This window comes from Coturnix japonica, chromosome Z (genome assembly GCF_054131305.1).
Source record: "Coturnix japonica strain WE chromosome Z, WE-NBRP24, whole genome shotgun sequence".
NCBI lineage: Eukaryota > Metazoa > Chordata > Aves > Galliformes > Phasianidae > Coturnix > Coturnix japonica.
The window spans coordinates 4549477-4570638 of NC_140702.1; the positions used below are offsets into that span (position 1 = coordinate 4549477).

Consider the following 21162-nt stretch of genomic DNA (forward strand, 5'->3'; position numbering starts at 1 on the left):
TACCAGGACTCACGTCAGTCCATGGGATGCAATTTCAGGTATTTGGTACAGTCAGTGAATGCCTGCAGCCCCAGTTCTAATCATCAGATCACAGCAACTATGCCTTGACTGTAAGAGGAAAGGAGAAGGATCAAAGCAAATATCTCTCACTCTCATCTTGGTGATGACACCAACATTTTTGGCAACAAATTTCACTTCTGCTCCACCATCATTCTTGGTGATGTTCTTTATGATTAGGCTGTGAGTAGTTTGGGTTCTCTTGATGATGCAGGTCTCGCTTTCCTGTAAGACTTTACCACTGAGGTACCAAGTGCCACAACATTTTGTAAGGTCAATAGTAAACATGGCATCCCCTCCAGGTACAGCTTCACCAGTTGTTAGGGGGGATTTCACAGCCAGGACTGGTTCTGAGGAAGAACAACATGGATGTCTTAATGCTCTTTAGATGCAAGTCTGGTATCTCATTTAGAGTTGGAAGATTAAATCATTTTTAAAAGGTACATTTCTACTTCTCCCTTTGCATGAGTGCTGGAAGAAGCACTTCTATGCTTCAGATCTATTACAGAAAGTTCTGCCTCTTGCACATGTGAGATATCAAAAGATAAGGATATTCATGTCTCTGTCACAAAAACAGAACTTTTATCATTTTAGTGGTAGCTGGAGGTTGATAGGAGATAGGAGAACTAGGAATAAAGGAAAGCCTTTGGTGTGTTAATGCTCTACTATCTTTACAGTCAAAGGAAACATCTTAAGGGAACCAACACAGCTGCTCAGCTCACACTGACCCATTTCCATTGGGGTTTTTGTGCTTACCAAGGTGCACGCTCCCTGGGAATTCCAGAGACGGGCTCTGTCCATGCGCATTGACTGCAGACACTCGGAACTGATCATCAGCCTCTTCAGACAGATTGCTCACCGTGAACTCTGGGACGGGGACATGAGACTCGTGGCACCTCACCCACGTGAAGCCAGTTAGTTCCTTACATTCCACAATGTAGCCATCGATTGGAATGGGGCGGAGCATCTTCAGAGGGGACCATGCCAGCGTCACTGAGGTTTCTGTTCTATTTTTCACCACGGGGTCAGCTGGGGGCTGGGTGGGAGGTTTTCTGGAAGCTGAGCAGAAATAAATACAGAAATATTAGAATAAGGTCATGTAGGCTGGAAAAGACCTTCAAGATCAGCAGACTCAACTTTCAGCATGACCTACTGAGTCCCACCATTAACTACTGTGCTACCTGAGGACATACATGACAAGCTTATTCCTGCAGGTATTTGCATAGAGAATATATTCACCCTCTGGTTGCTTTGGAACATTTTAGAGGTTAAAATCCCATCAGACTTTTTCACTGTGTGCAGCCACTGATACAGGCAGGAGGCTGGGAATTACCTGACGGGCTCTAGTTACAGACTACTGACAAAGTAAAGGATTGAGTTCATTTCATTTTGGCCATCAGAAAGTTTGGTGTCTGGTTTAAGTCACACATCTAGAATCCAATTATAATCATATGGAGAACAGCGCATTCAGGAGAACTCATCTCATCCTAATAAACCTGAATGAAATCACAGAATCATAGGATCACAGGAGGGCTTGGGTTGGAAGAAACCTTCAAGATCATTAAGTGCTAGATGCCAAAGGTCCCACTAACATAGCATGAAGCCGAAAGCTAGACACTGGAATCAGATCTCCTGACCTTACCATCAGAAACTGAGATGTCATATTTTGCTCAGAGGTGCCTGCTTGTAGGAGGGACAGCTTCCGAGCTTTTTCTGCTCCAGGAACCAGCTCCAGCTTCAGAATTTAAACAGCAGTCAGAAATTAAACTGAGCTTTGTCACCTATATCAAATAGAAGGAGTGGTTGGGTGGTACAGCTTTCCAAATAACTTAGAAACTGTCACAACAATCAGATGCCGACCTTTTCTTTTTGAACTTGTTAATACATAGAGCTTAATAGCATCAGAATGCCCCAAGCACTTCAGATAACATGACAGCTGTAAACCCTTCTTTCAGGATTCCTTTGTTTAACCACTGAGTAACTGTAATTCAGTGGTGCTGGTGGGAGAAGGGAAGTCCTAATCTTCCCAGATGGTGAATAGAGTTGATGTTCACATGCAGACTGGTGCTGCAGCAGAGCCAGAAACCACTCATTTGGGAAACACAGCACCAAGAAAATAATGGGAATAGCTTCATAAAATCAGGCAGCTTCACCCAAATTTCATGTCAGGTCCATTATTCTTCATATTTTCAGGAAGAGAGGTATTCCCTTTTTCTTGTAGTTTTATTTTCTTTTCCTTTCATGCAAGCAACTTTGTAGCTTACAAACTGTTTTCTAATCACCTCCTGGTGTGGACAAATCACACAGGTTTGACTCCATGTTTTACATAGCTAGCATTTTATATTTGTTCCAGTATGGAACTGTACAGTCATAGAATGGCCTGGGTTGAAAAGGATCTCAAAGATCATCCAGTTCCAACCCCCTGCTATGTGCAGGGTCGCCAACCACCAGACCAGGCTGCCCAGAGCCACAATCCAGCCTTTCCTCATAGGAGAGCTGCTCCAACCCTCTGATCATCACAGTGGCCCCTCCTCTGGACCCACCCCAACAGCACCACAAACTTATTGTCCACAGAAAGCATATAACCCTCATTCAATTGCCCTTCCACTCAGCTTAGAGCACTACTAAAACCAGCATCTTCACCTTAGCTCATCACACTGCTGCAGTTCCTTTTACAAGGATTTCACTGGCAAAAATGAAATCAAAGCCGTCACAAGGGATTTAGCACAGTTACGTGTTACTGGCTACGAGAGCTGTCAGCACAGTCACCTGTCAGGCTTTGCTGCTGTTCTCTTTATGTAGAAGCACAACAAGGTTCAGACACCTCACAGTGCAATTCTCACTTGGACTGTAAAGAAAAAGGAGGCTTGAAAAGCAGCGTGTGGAAAACAAAGAAACAAGAATTAGAACAACAGTGGGGCCATGGCACTTGTAGGAATTGCTCCGCCTTTAACAGCAGAGCGATTCAAGAAGGATGAGGGCATTCCAAACCAGACCAGCTTGGACAGATTAACAACTGCAAGTAGTGGGTTCCAAAATTCCAGACATGAAATCAAAGCTGGAAAAACTCTTCACATTTTCATCTCTCAGTTTTTAGTACATTGTGCATTACAGTGCAAACAAGTCTTCACATACAACTTGGAAGCTAAAGACAAGTCTGACAAAACAGACTGCACAAAAATGATGGATAATGAACAGAGCAAATTGCTCTTTCTAAAACTTAGTAATAGAAAGAGATCTCTGAAGCTGCTGTTCTGTAGAGCCCCAAAGCAGTCGCTTGAGGCAGTTCAGGATTAGCCAGAGACAAACCAGCCAGCTGTGTGAACTGAGACCAATTGCACTTTTCTAGTCTGTGGCCACTGACAGCTTCTGAGAGCTACCAAGCAATGCAACCTAGCAGAATTCAGAAGGGAAACCAAGAGAGCCTACCTGAGCTCCACTGCCTTGAAATGCTCTGTGCAGAGGGAAGGGAAAGAGGGGAAAACAAACACCGCTCTACATCCCTCTGAGCCAATAGACGCTTTGCCCTGGATTAGCTCTGGTGCTGCATAAGCTGGGCTTCCACAGCATGTGTTCAGGCGGTAATCAAGGCCTCCCTGGAAGAACACAAAAAAGAGAGAGAAACGTTTGCTTTAACAGAGTTTATGTCTTCTGGTCATAACACTTCAGGAGCCTCAGAGGCTTCTTCTCCTGTGTATGTTTTCATTCATTAGATATTTTTTTCATTCAGTGTGACCTCACTAAGCAAATATTGTCTAAGACCATGAGTATCACATAAATGTGCAGATCTCAAGCTGCTCACTTATCTAGTACCCTTGGCATGATGCTTTATTTTCCTCAGCTGATCATCTAGATTGTGCCTGTTGAAGGTGCAACAACAGCCTGTTGGTCTCGATTACCTGTGAGAGGCTCTAACTTTGGCCAGGAAAAATCATTTGAGGACAAGTAATTCTCTTGGAATCAGTAAGGCAGTCTTCCCATTCTTTCTTACCAGCACCCATCTTACATGTTAATAAAGGCTTCTGGAAATCAGTTTTAAGATCAAGAAACAATTCAGTTCAAGCATATGCAATCACAGGATCCATATTTCACCTGCAAAAGTCATTTTATTCTATCCACAATCTCATCCTACAGACAGTTCCTTAGAAGGTCTCTTAGGCACACCAACCCCATGCTCCTATTACAGAGCCTTCCATAGGACAGGTGATAAACCTACAAGATTATCTACAGCTTAGACTACGAAAACAGGGAGTCTAGCTAGAGAAAATTATCTAACTGTGCATCTGATCAATCTGTTAACCACTCTCACACAGTTCAGGCCATTCCAAACAAGATGCAATAACATGTCAGCCACAGAAACAGCTTGATTTTAAGGAGTTTGTTTGGACAAGCCCCTGTTGCATACGGTGCTCAAACATGCATTACTTGGGGGCACATTGTATTTGATTTAACAGATACTCTTACCTTTGGCTTTGCACAGAGTCCAAAGTCTATCAGCTTCAAATTGTCAATCAGCAGATTTTCCCGGTGGATGAGAAAGCAGTCAGGAATGATTTCCACCCAAGTGCCCAAGGAAACATCTTTTCTCTTCTCTTCTTTCCTGCTGTGGACAGTGGTTCCCAGTCTACTCAAAGCTCGCTCGCTCTCGCTGTCTCAGAGATCTTCACTGACTGCTGGCAAGTTCCCATCTTCCAATATCCCAGGTGGGAAATACTAGCTTGTATCTGTTGGAAAGGACCTGGGGACTAGGAGGACAAGTGGTGAGAGACCACAGGCTGAATGCAAGCCAGCAGTGTGCTCTGACAGAAAAGAAGTACAACAAGATCATCAGCTGCATTAAAAAGCAGCACAACCAGACCAGGACAAGTCAGTCCTGCTTCAACACTCACTGGACCACATCTACAATACTGTATCTGGTTTTTGGCCAGGAAGGATAACAACCTGAAACAAACTCTGTGGATGACATCCAGCCTGTGCAGGGGGCTGAAGCTCCCACTCAGAGAAGAGAAGCTGGGGAGAATGATTTTTCTTCAGAGTGCCTTCCAGTAGCCTTAGATAGAGGGATTTCATAAGATGCCTAGGAAAATGCTCGTGCTGTAATGATTTGCTTTACTGAGAGATGCAAAGCTCTAACCTATTGGTGAGGAAATATTCAAGCCTTCCAGTACCTAACCTGTGCTTCAAGTCTTCAGTGACAGAATTGACAGAGTGACAGAGTAATGCATCTCACCCCACACCCTCTGTATAGCCACCATTTGTTTAAAGGATACTCTTCCTTGAGGCACAAAAAAATAAAAACACATTCATTATTATTTATGGAAGACTGACTGCAGTTCAGGCTCACTGGTTTGAGGTCTCTGGGCATAACCCTGACTGTGAACAGAAGCAATTGCTGAAAGAATCTGTCAAAAAAAGACTGGAGCTTCCTCTTCCAAAAGGTGGTCCTTAGAAACAATGTCATCAAACAGCTCCCATCCAGGACAATACTGTCATAAGAAAGCTAAGGTTATCTGAAAATGCATTTAGAGAATATGAGAGAGAGAAGTAACAATGACAGCACAGAAAGCACAGAAAAGCACCGACAGGGCTCTCTCCTGTTCCCCATGCTCAATAAGAGAATATGTATCAGAATATATAAAATTTTCTACTTAATTCTCAAACCAATGAATCTTGAACCCAGTCTCCACTGAGATATATAGGAATCATTTCTTTTCAGCCTTATTGTTATATTATTGTCTACTGCTAAAGATAAAAACAGTCAACTGAAGTGTGGCAGAAATTATTTCTTACCTCTAAGACTATAAATATTTCTTTGATGTCTCTCTTACATGATCCAATGGGCAAACACGTTGATGACTTCAGTTCTTCATGGCATCAATTTCTGTTTTAGCATGAGGCAAGTCATCCTTAAGAGACCATAAAAGTAAGCGACGAAATCGCTAACTACTGTGACATACCAGGTACCACATCTGACTGCTGTGGAACAGAACAAGCACATATGGGACAGTACACAATTCGACATCAACTCAGCAATGACTGACATCACTCCCATAGAAATTCTGAAACAGAGCTGTGAAAAATGAAAAGTAAAACATTCAGCATTTTCATTGGCATTTTGGTAAAGTTGCTGTAATAATGGAATAATGTAGCAATAATGTAATGTAATGATGTAATAACTTTTTCCATTTTAAAGCCAGAGAATACTGCCCTCTGAACAACGAGGAACAAGATTTGTGGTGCTCTGTTAAACTTTTTCCAGCTCTACAGCATCTTTCAAAAGGCAATGGGACCAGTAGGCTGCATTCCTATGTACCATCCCACCTGCCACTGTGTTCTAGAGAAGTCCACAATTCCAACAGAAGATATTATCATATTTAAATGCCTTTTGGCTTACCCCTAAAGTAACTTTCTACATGATTTTTACTGCAACATTTTCACCAGTAAGAAGATGCCGCCCGAGTTTTACCTTTGCAAAACCACCTATAATTCAAAACACAGATGCTTAAAGTTGAGCGTGAATTCTTCTCTAATATAATACAACAAGTAAAGCAGAGTACCTAGCATTGGGTGTAATGTTTTAATTAGAGGAAGAGGTAATCAGCACCATCAATTTCCAACTGGTTTCAAAAATCCAATTTCAAGTTTATACTAATGAAACCTGACTTAGAGAACTGACAAAATGCTTTCATCAAACAGAAGCAGAGATGGCACGGCAGGACAGACATAATCGCTGTGCACGTTTGAAGCCATTTGAGAACCTAGTCATTCTTGCTGCAGGACCCCTGACTTCTGTTAAAAGCTGAACGGTCCCCAGAGCACCTGTTTCCATCAGCTGCCACCATCCAAAGCAGCCAGCCTTCTTGCGGTCACCTGGCCCAAACATCCCTTTTGCTCTACACTTGATTCACAGAATCACAGAATTGTAGGGCTTGGAAGGGACCTCTAGAGATCATCAAGTCCAACCCCCCTGCCAAAGCAGGCTCCCTACACCATGTCACACAGGTAGGCGTCCAGGCAGGTCTTGAATATCTCCAGAGAAGGAGACTCCACCACCTCCCTGAGCAGCCTGTTCCAGTGCTCCGTCACCCTCACTGTAAAGAAGTTCTTTACGAATGTGCGGAACTTCCTATGCTGTACTTTCATCCCATTACCCCTAGTCCTATCCCCACACACTACTGAAAAGAGACCAGACTCACCACTATGGCTCCCACACCTCAGGTATTTATAAACCTGGATCAAGTCCCCTCTCAGTCTTCTTTTCTCAAGGCTAAACAGACCCAGTTCCCTAAGTCTCTCCTCATAGGGGAGATGCTCCAGACCCTTCACCATCTTAGTGGCCCTCCGCTGGACTTTTTCCAAGAGATCCCTGTCTTTTTTGTACTGGGGAGCCCAGAACTGGAAACAATATTCCAGATGAGGCCTCACCAGGGCAGAGTAGAGGGGGAGGATCACCTCCTTCGACCTGCTGGACACGTTCTTCTTAATGCACCCCAGTATGCCATTGGCTTTTTTGGCTACAAGGGCACACTGCTGGCTCAAGGTCAATCTGTCGTTCACCAGGACGCCCAGGTCCCTCTCAGCAGAGCTCCTCTCCAGCAGCTCTTCCCCCAGCCTGTACTGGTGCATGCAATTATTTCTACCCAGGTGCAAGACTCTACACTTGCTTTTGTTAAACCTCATCTGGTTTCTTACTGCCCAGCTCTCCAGCCTGTCCAGGTCTCGCTGAATGGCAGCACAGCCTTCAGGCGTGTCAGTAAATCCTCCCAACTTCGTATCATCAGCAAACTTGCTGAGGGTGGTCACTATTCCCTCATCAAGGTCGTTGATGACGACGTTGAACAAGACCGGACCCAGCACAGACCCCTGGGGGACGCCGCTAGTTACAGGCCTCCAGCCAGACACCGCACCGCCAACAACAACCCTCTGCACTCTGCCAGTCAGCCAATTCTCAACCCACTTCACCGTCCACTCATCTATCCCATACTTCCTCAGCTTTGTTATAAGGATGTCATGGGGGACATTCCTACAAGTGATGGGAGCTCGGCATGCACACCATCCTTCCAACAGCACATCCCTGCAGCAAGGGATCACAGCGCTGGCACAGCTGAAACAAAAAGGGTGTGCGAGTTTCCTGTTAGCACTCAGTGTGAACAAATCTACCACTGAGCAACACTGTGAGCCCCCACTCACCTCAGCACAGGTCAACCTGTAACCCCAGCCTTCCCCTATCCATGTGCACATGCACACCCGTGTGCCTCCCTGCCTGCTTTGCACACCCCCATGCATGTACTGCATCTTCTGCCCTCCTTTGCATTCACAGACGTGTGCCAACCATCCCTGGGAACACCTACGTGCCTACACCTTCCACAAACACCCCTTTGTGTGCACCTGTGTGCAACCCAACTCCTCAGCACACACACGCGTTTGTGCCACCATATCCACTCACTCACCACGTGCCCTCCAGCATCACTGCTGCCTCCTCTGGTACCGGACCCGCAGATACTTCAGAGCTCATTAGCATGGACTTCCTTCCTCCCCTCAGCAGCTGCTCCTGCACTCACCTTCATTCCTACTCAGATACCGGCCGCTTCCAGCACCAGCTGACCTGCAAGACACAGAAAGGAAAGGTGGGAGTCATGCAAACGCACAAGCCCAAGGCTGCGTCACAACCACGTATGGCAGCCTCGGGAAGTCAGCTGCAACTACAGCCTTTGTCAGAACGGAAGCAAGCACCATCAATTAAGTGTGACCTCTGAACTCACTGCCACCACCTGAAGTAGGCACTGAAATCGCTCACTTCACTGCAGCTGGTTACCTCTAAATTCTTTCGCTTTTGGGAAATGATGTACATGGAATTAAAGGACTCCAAAAAAATGACATCTACTTCATTGTAGGTGGCACAGGTGGGTGAGTGACACAAAAGATGTGTCCTTGGTTCCTAGCCCCTCTATTGGTTACCTCGGTGGCTTGCAGCAACTAGAACTTTCCCCCTTTTGGAAGAGTTCACCTTGGTGGTTGTTTTGCATTGCTTTTTGAGTAACATACACTTAGGGTAGGATGCCTCTCTCAAAATACACGCATCTACATGCTGGAGATAAGTTAGAGAGGCACTTGCAGCAGAGGCCATCCTACAGCCAGCAGTAATCTGTAAAGTACAGGCAATAGAAATCAGGGCACCATTTATTCTGTCTTAAATCTACCCCATTGAGGATGATGAACCATGTCTGAAAACTGCCTCTTCTTATCTCCACTGATCACACTGGGAGCCTCAGATGATGCTCTCAGATGCACATGTTCTAGATAGGAATTTGTTGTACAGCTAGATGATGTGAAGGCCATCCCTTCAGCTTATACTTAGAGGATATTTGCTCCCACAGTTCCCTCAACAGATCATTCCTGATTTACTGTTAATGGAACAAGCTGGAGTGAGATGCCCATTTCCAACACTACCCCAGTGCTTTGGGTAGTTCTCACATTTGTGTAAAATGGTTCCTCCTTTCACTTATTTTTAAGAGAAATTCTCAGTGCTTCAAGGTTCAAGTAGAAGGTTGCTATTCACTTTAACCATATTATGAGTTAGCTCTCATGACAATCTTATCAGAAGACAGCTGAAGGAATCAGACCCCAGAATCTCTCCCATCTCATTACCTTTCACAGACAGAGAGGCTGTGGAGGTTAGACCACGGGCAATAAAAACGACTTCCCCAGCGTCAGTAGGAGTCACACTTTTGATAAGGAGAGTCTCTTACCAACCCACGTTAGAAGCTTTAAATCGCCCACCACTTTCCACTCTGCTTCCATTCAGTGTCCACTTGAACTCATCAATGCTTTCATGGGACAGAATGCATTCAAAAGTGCAATCTTCTACCTCCTGGATTTCAGTGTTTTCAGCCTTTTGGTAATGCCAATATTCAGCTCTGGAAGATAAGAGATAGGTTAGTATGAGGTTTATGTGGAGAAAAGGCATTTGTGACCGATGTGAGTAGCAGTACTGGTGTTTGAACTCAGGATTTGCAGATCATGGATGCGTTCCTCACTGATGTATTCTCTAAGACATTCTCCTCTCAGAATCACCAGAAAGCTATAAAAAAAAAGAGACATGATTCTCTTGGCTTTGCTCTGGAAGAACTACAAGGCGAGCAGCTCAGTCCATGAGGCACAATGAAGATTCAATGAGCTGCAGAGGGAAAAACCTAACAGAGAGGACAACTCTAGGATGCTGCGTGAGAAAAAGGGTTTTGCCTATGACAAGAAATTAAATGTTTCTATTAGCTCATTTGTTACCATCCTACCTCTACTGGTGTTCAAACCATTTCTCCATTTTAGGGATGTTTAGAAAGGAAACATTTCCAGGACATTCTTGATGTGTTTGGTGATTTTCATGGCAAAATGAGATACATTTACATCAAAAGCAATGGGAATTTTCCAGACATCACTGTGTTAAATTGCAGTAATACAGTTCTATTGTAGAAACTATTAAGGCTCGTGGGGGAATAGGTGTAAGACATAGTGACCACACTGAATGTGCTTTCAGCACTCCTTTACTTTCCACAGTACTTACCCTGAACGCCGACATTTGACTTGGCAACATCAGTGCCAATATCACAGGTATAGAAACCTGCATCTGACTTCTCGATGTCATGGAGAAGGAGACATAGGGTCTTCCCAGACTGTAGCAGCTCATACTTGTTGCCAGAAGTGAGCACAACACCGTCCTTTTTCCACACTGGTTTGACCTTCTCTTTAGAGACTTTGCATTCCAATTTAATCACACCCCGCTCCTCATCAAAAACATCATCCAAGGACTTAATGAAGACAGCAGGCTTCTCTGCTATTAAACAGGCAAAATACAAAAATGTGATACAGAAGTTGAGACATTTCCAGTTGCTTTCATATTTTAAAGAGGAATCAATAAATCTTTACCAGTACTGACGACACCAATATAGAACCTAAAGCGGTTTCATGTCTGTTGACTGAATGCACTTTATGGAATTCTGAACTAATCAGTAGGAGACTACAGGGAACAGGAGGGACAGCCTGCATTGCCATGGGTGGGACTGATAGCATATGAAGTAATTGGGATGCAGCTCTTCTGAAGCTGGAGAGCTGGCATTGCCCTCACATGGAGCAGAGCTCATACAGCAGGCCACAGTATTAAGAGGATAAGCTGCTGAACACTTTTGATTTTCCCCTTTTATTGACTCATTTTATCTCTATTATATTTCACACATCAGATGTTTATACTGGGGAAAAAACATCCACCAAATGCAGAAGAAAGGAGAAAGAGGAAATCCTTCAAACTCTGAGCGCATAGAGTAAAAGAGCTTAATTGCCGGGGAGAGCAGATTAGAATCACAGTATCCTTAGAATTGGAAGAGACCCTCAAAGGCCATCTAGCCCAGCTCCCCTGCAATAAACAGGAACATTCACAGCTAGATCGGGTTGCTCACAGCCTGGTCATTAGTCATTCCAAAGGCAAAACACACACTGAATGATCTCTCCCTGCAGTCATAAATCCTTGGAGACAACAGCATTGACACTGCATGTTACTGAAGCAGTAAAAGAAATTGCTCTTGTAACTCTCCTTGTGTTAAGTAAAATGATGATAAAAAGCAATGGAATGCTTTGGCAGGACACCAAAACCATCCTCCTTCGTTGATATCTGCTGCAATGGAACCTTCCACTGGAAGAAAGCCCCTGATGACTTGTCACCCCAGAGAGGTGAGCTTTAGAAGCAGGATTGCTGCACAATGGAATGAACTGGAGCTCCTTAGCATCTCTTACATGCAGGAGGGCTGTGACCAGACCCACCTATCACCTTCAGGCACGCGCTTTCTGACACCTTGTCTGACTTCACTGCCACTGTGCCAGCATCCTCAGGCTTAACCTGCTTCACTGTCAGTGTGCAGCAATTGCCAACGTTCTTGATGTCATTGTAATTGTTGGTGTAAAGCAGGTTGCCATTCAGGAACCATTCCACGTTTTTGTCATCATGGGACAGCTCGCAGGAGAAGACAGCAGAGCTCTCTTCTTCAATTTCCACATCCTGCAGCTGCTTCGTCACTTCTACATTGCGGGCTGTGGGGAAACAAGGTGAACTGTTCCCACTGTTACTATAAATCATGTTGGGAAGCAGTTGAGTGGTTGGACTAGATGATCTTTGTGTAATCTTCTCAGTGAAGATTATACATTTATAAAGTTAGCAGGAGAGAATGTCAGAAATCAAGCTCAAGAAGAGAAATCTGAGGTGAAATAGGACATGGAAGAGGCCACCCTCCCTGCTCATACCTTCAGCTGTCAGCGTGGCCTCAGTTTCTGCAATTCCTGCCTTGCACTTGTACACACCAGCATCATTGGGCTTCAGCTTCAGAATCTGGAGCTCTGCTGAATGCTTATCCCTCTTGATCTTGTACTTCTCAGAGGGCTCGATGGGTGTGTGGCCCTTGAACTGATTCACAACCTTTGGAGAAGGCCTGAAGTCACAGGACAGGATGACAGAATGACGTTCCAAAGCTGTCTTGTCCTCCAACTTCCTGGTGATTTGTATATGGTAATCTGCAAAGCAGGGGTGGAAGAGAAGAAAGGATGAGGACAATTGGAAGAAGAGGAAAGTCTCTTGCGTCTATTCCATTCCATTTCATTTCATGTTCACAATGGTTCTGTGAACCACTCCAAAGATAAAACAAACGACTGCCTATAGGGAATGCCATTGACTACATTTCTATAAAGTAATACTGTATATTATCTACCAAATGCAAGGTCTAGCTCTTGTTCTGTGCTTATTAAATTGAGGCTTTTATTCAAATAAGAGTGAGTTGAAAATATAACAAGTACTTTAGGATGCTAACGGAGACTCTTACACTGGGGACAACAGCAGATAAAAAGCCTGGAAGTTTCTTTCAGATGAAATCAATGACAAACTGCATCAAATTTAGGTGGTACCAAACTTAAACTTGTCTACTTCACAAATACAATTAATTTCACCTGATTAGACTTCTTGGGTATAGCCAAGGACAAAACCTCACCTCTGTAGATCTGTATAGTAAGCACATCACAACTATTCAAACAGATCTTTTACTGAGATGCAGCTGTCTCATTTAGTGTCCAACGACTTTGAACTGGAAATGGAGCAGACCCTCCAGATACACACACAATATTTCAAAGACCCCAGTGAAGGAAGACTGTACATTAATTAATTCTTCATCTTCATGATGTAAACCAAGCCAGGATATGTTACCTCTGACGAGCAGATTGACTGTGGATTTGGATTTGCCAATTGAGAACTGAATGGTGCCTGTCATATCAGTGGTGGTTTTCGGTATGCTCAGCCGGTGGATGGTGCCTTCATGCTGCAGAATCAAGTTTCTGCCAGCCTGTAAGACTTCCCCACGTAGATACCACTTGGGAGGTTTCACAGAAGGAATGGATATCTTTTCCTTACACATATTTGCACAGAAAATAAGTAGAATTATGTTTTATTCTAAACCATTATCCATTTCTGAGTCATTTCTCTCTTCAACACAGTCAATGCTTTATTGCCCTTGAACTTAAAGATAGACTTACTAGCTACAATGGAGCTCCCTGCAAACAGTTTTCATGGAAACCAGAATCTCATTTATTCTAAAACCTTTTAAGCAAAATTAAGGGTAGAAAAACAATAGAACTCAATGAATCTTTAAGGTCATTTAGTTCCAATCCCACTGCTATAGGCAGGGACACCTCCCTCCAGACCAACTCTTCTCCTCAGGGTCAAGGCTTCTCTCAAATCATTCTCCTCTAAACCTGTACCTGTGCTTGGGATTGCCCTGACCCAGGTGCAGGGCCTTATAATTGGCCAAACTGAAGTTCATGAGGCTGCCAAGGGCCCACCTCTCCAGCCTGCCCAGGTCCCTCAGGGTAGCATCCCTTCCCTCTAGCACATCAACAGCACCGCTCAGCTTGGTGTCATCTGCAAACTTGCTGAGGCTGCATTTCATTCCACTGGCCATGTTGCCTACAAAAATGTTAAAGAACACTGGTCCCAACACCACCCTCCACCTGGACACTGAGCTATTGACTTCAACTCTCTGAGTGTGACCATCCAGCCAGTTCCCTATCCTGCAACTGGTCCATCCATCAAAACCATTTTTCTCCACTTTGGTGACCAGGATGTCATGCAGGATGGGATCAAATGCTCTGCACAAGTCCAAGTAGATGACGTCAGTTGCTCTCCCATTATCCACTGATGCTGTTACTCCATCATGAAAGGCCACCAAGTTTGTCAGGCATGGCTTGACCTTGATGAAGCCATATTGGTTACCACCAATCACCTCATCTTTATTTTCCAAACTATGCCAAGGAGAACTAGACAGAACTCTACAATGTCGTGTCACTACAAACCTGTCTGAACCATTGGCTTCTCTGCATGCTCATCACTAGTCTCTCCTTAGCTTGTGTGCCCACAATGTATGGGGAATGTCAGCCACAAATCTTACCTAGGGGACATCTTTGCTTCAAAATCCCTTGAACATCACACAATCCCTTTTAACTCTCCAGGTCTGCATTTATTTATGTCAGAATCAGACCATATTTCTGTGCTGCCATTTCCCTTTCCTTCTGAAGGGCCTGGATATAAATGGATTAACCTCAGGAGCAGAGTTCCTGCATAAAACAGCCAGTACTGAAACAGCAACCCAACCTGGTTGCAGACTGAGAGAGAAAATGAGAGTTCACCACTTGTGAATAATGAGACTTCTCTTATTTCCCTGGGAAGTAATGCCCACTTTTTTACTTTGACGGAGCTCCTTCCCATCCTAGAAGGGAAAATGTCAAGTCAGATCTCCATTAGTCCTTCCATCTCTGCACTGAGCAAATGCAGCCTTCAGATCTATGCTTAATTCACCCACTCCCCTAGAATTAATGGAACTGTGCTTACTGGAACATATGCTGAAGCTTAAGCACATTGCAGTGTTTTCAACATGTAGGAATGGCTATAGAACATGCAGAAATTCTGGCTGACCTATGACAGCTTAAAGCACTGCGGAGGACTGTTAACAAGCCTGTTTGGACATCACCTTGAATAAATGATGTTATCCCCAAGTAAGGGAAGGAACAGCTGAGCACTGGGGAGGTACAGAAAGTGCCAGAGCAAATTCTCACAGTGTCACATGCAAAGAAAACTCAGATTTCACCCTAAGACCCAGTTCACAACAAGGCTACAAAATCCTGGCTGAGAATTTCTGTGTTAGAGTTGAAGCTCAAGACTGTACTCCAACCAACAATATTTTGTGCAGCAAGACCTCAGGAGTTCACATGAAACCCAAAACAAACTTCCATTTCAACTTGATAAATGAACTCAGGACATAATAACAAAGAGTGCTGATCTGGGCAAGTAAAAGAGCATAAAGAAAAGAGAGCAGTGCAAAAGCTATCAAGCAAAAGCTCAGACTCGCATCCCTTGGAAGTGAAATTAAAGGCTCTCATTCATTTCCAGAGAAGTCAGAAAGAAAAATACCATTACATGCCATACCTTGAACCACTTGATGTCCACCTTGGGCCTGGACAGCTCACACTCAAATGTGACCTTGTCCTTCTTAGTGACGCTAATTTTGATTGCAATTTTCATTCTTGGATCACTTAGGGCTTCAGCCACTTAATGGAACTAACTCAGTTAAAAGTCAGGGGTAAAATAAAAACTCTCTTGTACTAGCAGAGAGATTTGCAACAGAGTAACTGAAGTAAGGATGGAAGACTGAAGGTGTTGGGGAAGACATCCAGGCTTTAGCTACAGGGCATGCATGCAGAATCACAAAACAAAGGCCAGTCAGAAAAATAAGAGCTTCATGAGAATTAATGGGGTTGTTTCTACATGCCCACCCTATCTGCCAGTGTAAATCCTTCCAGTGAAAAAAAGGAAAGCTACATATAGGTGGGGAGAATTGTTTGCGAAATTATTTGTGATATTTTTTGCTAATAATATGCTCAAAATCCTGGAGCAAGACTTCAAGTTAAGCAACTCAGTCTGTGTACGTAGACTTACAGAAGGGAACCATAAAGCTTATGGAAGGAACTGTAAAGTTAATCCACAGCTAAAACAGAGTAGAGACGAATTGCAGGAGCTTGTTTACTTTGCACAAGTGTGAGCTTTAACCACTGCTGAGCTCCTAGTACAAAAGTCTGAGCCACAAATTTCACCACCCTGGGAGATGATGGACAAGAAGAAACCACTTAGGAGCACATAAAAGATGTGTCCCTAAGTGTATGAGCTCCTTTATGTATGAGCACTTTCAAAGAGCCAACAGAGTCAATGATTTTATTGGAAGCATCAGATTTTATGACTCGCAGTAAGTGATCACCATAACTCACACTCATATCTCCTGCCTGTAGAGGAGATCCTCCTTGCATCTACAAAGAAGCAAGAAGAAAAGAGACAAAGAAGGAATAAAAAAATTCCCATCTCACATTTGGGATGCTTAATTCCAGCCTTGAAGGCTGATTTGCCCACTTAACAGCTGTGCTCTTCAGAAGCAGTTGTTCCACAGCTATTTAGAGAGAAAGACAAGTTTTGTACTCGGTTGTTAACACAGAGAACAGCATAAACACACAAATGAACTCAACTTTGCAGTGTTGTAATGGCTGATGAGGGAAGCCAAGGATCCTTCCTCACTGTCAGCCTTCATTTCCAGAGACATACCTTTGGGGGTGATGGTAATGCTGCTCTTGTCATCTCTGGACTCACAGAAGTACTCTCCCTCATCCTCAGCCCGGATCCCTGTTATTGTCAGGGTTCTTCTGACCCCTTCCTCATCAATCTGGAAACGTTTGCTGGGTTTGATCTCAACTGCATTCCTGCACCACACCACCTTCCCTTCGGCATGGCTCACTTCCTCTTCCTCTAAGCTACGTAAACAGCTGCTTAGTGCTCCCAAAGCGAATGCTCACCAGTTGATTCCAACTTGAAGGTCATCTTCTGGCCAGCAGCCTCGCAGATGTATTCTCCAGCACCTTTCTTCTCCAGCTGCTCCACAACCAGACGCCGTGTTTTGCCCACAGATTCCATTCTGAACTTTCTGGAGGAGGCAAGCAGTCTTCCATCCTTGTACCATTTTACTTCGCTTGGATCCTGTGCTACTTCACAGCTGAGGGAGGCACTTGCTGCCAGGGCAGCACTCACCTCTTTCTGCACCTTCTCCTGGTTTATAAACACAGGTTTTGGCTCTGAGGGAAAAAAAGAAAAAGTATTGACTGAGGGACTGAAATGAGACCATCTTGCAGGTTTGTATGTACAGCTTGGAACCGGTTTAGGTTACCACTTGTGCCCAAACTAATAGCCTTCACTAGAGAATATCAGCTCTTCTGTTAAAACAAAGTGTCAAATCTAGGCAAGAAAGAACCTAGGAACTGAAGGAACCAAGAGGGTCCTTGAACACCAGTCCCATGGTTGCAAGTCACTATACAAACAACTTAGTCAAATCTTTCGGTGAACAAGAATTACAGTTTGGGATCTCAGGCACAGGAGAGATTTGAATAATATCTTGAATATTGCTTCCATTGTACATCTATCAGTAATTATTCTACAGACAGACTGAAACAGGTCTTTGTGCCATACTAAAACCAAATACTTTCTACAAACCCAGGCAATCAAGTATAGGGAAAAAACCTCAGCACAGACTACTGCAACTGGATCATTGTACAATAGAAACTAGATTTTACTTTACTGTTCTCTGCTGTATTTCAGACAACACCTGTCTCACCTGTGACATGAATCCTGAAGGTGAGTTTCTGGCCAGCAGCCTCGCAGCTGTACTCCCCTGCATCTTTCTTCTCCACCTGGCTCACCACCAGCCGACGCTGTTTGCCCTCTGACTCAGCCTTGAACTTCTTGCTCCAGGTGATCAGTTTCCCCTCCTTGTCCCACTTCACCTCCGTCTTCTCCTTGGCCACCTCGCAGCTCAACGTGGCATTTTCTGTTGGTGCAGCCTTCACCTCCTTCTGCACCTTCTGCTTGTTGATGAAAGCATCTTCTGCTTCTGCAGATTGGGAGAGCATTTAGGATGCACAGCTACATTCACGCTGTCCAATGTGTTCAAAACCAAACACAAAATGCTGCTTGTGACAACTTCATGTATGTTTGTAATTTTGGAATGGTCTCATTCATACTAAACATGATCCAGATTAAATACGTTCTCTCTATTAATTACCAGTGACCCAACACTTCATCGTCCATTACTATGCTAAATATATTCTTCATATCTTTAAATATCCTTCACATTCATATCATTAAATATTCTTCTTACATTCAATAGTTTGAAAAAATTAAGGTTTGTGAGGAAATATTTTCCTTATTTAAACCCAGAGCTGTTTCTAAAACAGCTCCTTGCAAGCTCCCCCCATAAGCAGATGGGAATCTACTAATGCAGCAGAGAAGGATGCATTATATGCACCACTTGAGATCAATTTTAACATAATTTCTCTGTGGTTCTTGGAGCTTTGCTTAAATTGTTCCTAAAAAAACTATTTTTAGAGGGGGGCAATATGATTACATTCATCAAAAATTGGAAGCCAAAGCAAACACCAAATATAAGCATGTCATGCTCAGTGACATACAGGTGTTACGAATTACACTCTAGAAAAGCAGTGCTGATTTACATATTTCTTATTCAAAACTGAAATGTCATTTACACAGAACAATGTACTCATGCAATATTGATATGACTCCTGATTAGGTGTTCATTTCTGTCCCTGTCAACAGGAGTACTTCTTTCACTGAATACCTACAAACCAATCTCAGTTCTTTACCAAATCCTCAATATTGTAAATAAGGTTTAGATACTGAAACTCAGAGGCCACAGCTAATTCTCAGTAGAAAACAATACGACATCATGAAACAAGTTAACTGCACTTAACTTCAGCCACCTGAGAGTTAGGGTTGATCTTGGTTCCCATAGGAAAACATTCAAGCTTCAGTTTCCCAATGAGACTGAGGGATTTGAAGCTGTGCTGTACTGAGTGGTGACCTTCAGTGGAAGGCAGTGGGTGACTCACCTCACCCTACAGCAGATGGTGGCAGCTCACTCCTCAGACTATACTGACTACAACTGACCATAATCCAGTTCCCCACATTCAGGCATCTTGGGCAATTCGACATGCTCTGTGCATCCAAGATGTCTTAATGAGGCTGGGAAATCTATACGGCACTCTCAGGAGAGACTTCCCTTTCTAACTCAGAAGCTGGACGCCAGCAGGGATCTTTAAAGAACTTCAGGTATAACTGGAAACCAAGTGGGACTCATGGGCCATTCTGTGATGAGAAACATCTCTCTCACCTGTGACATGAATCTTGAAGGTGAGTTTCTGGCCAGCAGCCTTGCAGCTGTACTCCCCTGCATCTTACTTCTCCACCTGGCTCACCACCAGCCGACGCTGTTTGCCCTCTGACTCCACCTTGAACTTCTTGCTCCAGGTGATCAGTTTCCCCTCCTTGTACCACTTCATATCCATCTTCTCCTGGACCACCTCGCAGCTCAGCGTGGCATTTTGAGTCAGTACAGCCTTCACATCCTTTTGTACCTTGTCCTTGTTTGTAAACACGTCTTCTTTCTCTGCAGGGACATCACAACAGTCACACCGTTTTGCTGTAGTCTGCTGCAGAGCTTACTCCAGTTCCCTGTTTTCACTACACTTCCCCTTCACAGGGAGCATCGTGATGCCTCATTAAGAAAGGAAAATACCTTCCCTTCTATTTTGCCTTGGGAAATGATAGGCATATCATATCATATCATATCATATCATATCATATCATATCATATCATATCATATCATATCATATCATTTCATATCATATTACATCATATCACAAAGCTAAACATTTCGCAGTCTGATAGCAGATTTGGACATGAGATTTAGAACACCTGCATGCACTGCTGAACCTCCTCCCTTCTCTTTTTTTCTTCTCATGTCTCTCTACATTTCCAGTAAATCAGAAGGGAACGGCCCTCTAGAACATGCTGCCCAAGGAGACTGTGGATGCTCCATCCCTGCAGGCATTCAAGGCCAGGCTGGATGTGGTTCTGGGCAGCCTGGGCTGCTGCTTGGCAACCCTGCACATGGGAAGAAGGGGGTTGGAACTGGATGAGCACTGTGGGCCTTTGCAACCCAGGTCATTTATCAGTCTGATTATTGGCATTTTCCACCTCATTGTGTCATTCAAATTTTGTAACCAGATCTCTTCAAACACCTCCCCTTTTCTCACTCCTTGCATGCCTGGTGTACTCTTGCACTGTAACCCTGCAGACACCAGCTGACTACAAGAGCTGCACAAGTTACCCTCCTTGCCTATGGTTTGTTGCAGTAATTCATTCCTGGATGGAAAAGCACATGTAGAAAAGTGTTGCTATGACACTAGATGACAAAGAAAGTCCTATAGCCAAAATGTTTTGCACCAGAGAGGCTGTCATTGATCCTCCAAATGCAAGACACACCAAATGAAGCGTTCCTTTATCTCTGAGATTCCAAGCATTTTCTCACCTCTGATTTTCACTTGGAATGTTGCTTTGTCATCTTTTGTTTCGCAGCTGTAGCTCCCTTGGTCTTTCAGGGTCACATTTTTGACCATGAGGTTGCGGTGCATCCCCTGGGAGATGATGGTTGTCCTCTGGTCCTGCTTCACCTCTGTTTGATCTTTCTTCCATACGACAGCTTCACTTGCAGCTGACACCTCACACACCAGCTCCAGGTCTTCAGAAGGACTGACTGATATTTCTGGAGTCGTTTTGGGCTTGCTGACAACATTAATGGCTTCATCTGAAGAAAAAAAGAGAAAGTGGTTTACATCCTGACTCAGGCTTATTCAGCACAGCATGAAGATACAGTTAGAACTGATTGTAATGTCTCTGCTCATTACATTTGGGTGATCGAGTTTCACCTCTGGAGGTACTCACATACAAACATGTGCTTGATTCTCCTGTGTAAGGAAAGAGTAAGTTCTATGCAGACAGTTCTTATTTCTTTTAATCAATTCTGTATTCTGCACATGTTCTTCTGAAGCTAAAATGAAGGCAGCTAAGTAACGTGTTTGCAATACATGAACAAACCTATTCAACACCTTGTCTCTAAGCTAACAAGCAG

General features: G+C 43.9%; 1 protein-coding gene across 1 annotated transcript; it reads right to left on the minus strand.

The window, feature by feature from the left end:
* Positions 1 to 9008: 9008 nt before the first annotated feature.
* On the minus strand, positions 9009 to 13907 carry LOC146753628 (obscurin-like). The gene is made up of 5 exons (XM_085529399.1): positions 13846 to 13907; positions 13083 to 13092; positions 12346 to 12679; positions 10619 to 10888; positions 9009 to 9974 (listed from the first exon to the last, which is right to left on the minus strand). Exons 1-5 carry the CDS (start codon positions 13905 to 13907, stop codon positions 9922 to 9924), a joined length of 729 nt encoding a protein of 242 aa, XP_085385525.1. The 3' UTR covers positions 9009 to 9921.
* Positions 13908 to 21162: the final 7255 nt, after the last annotated feature.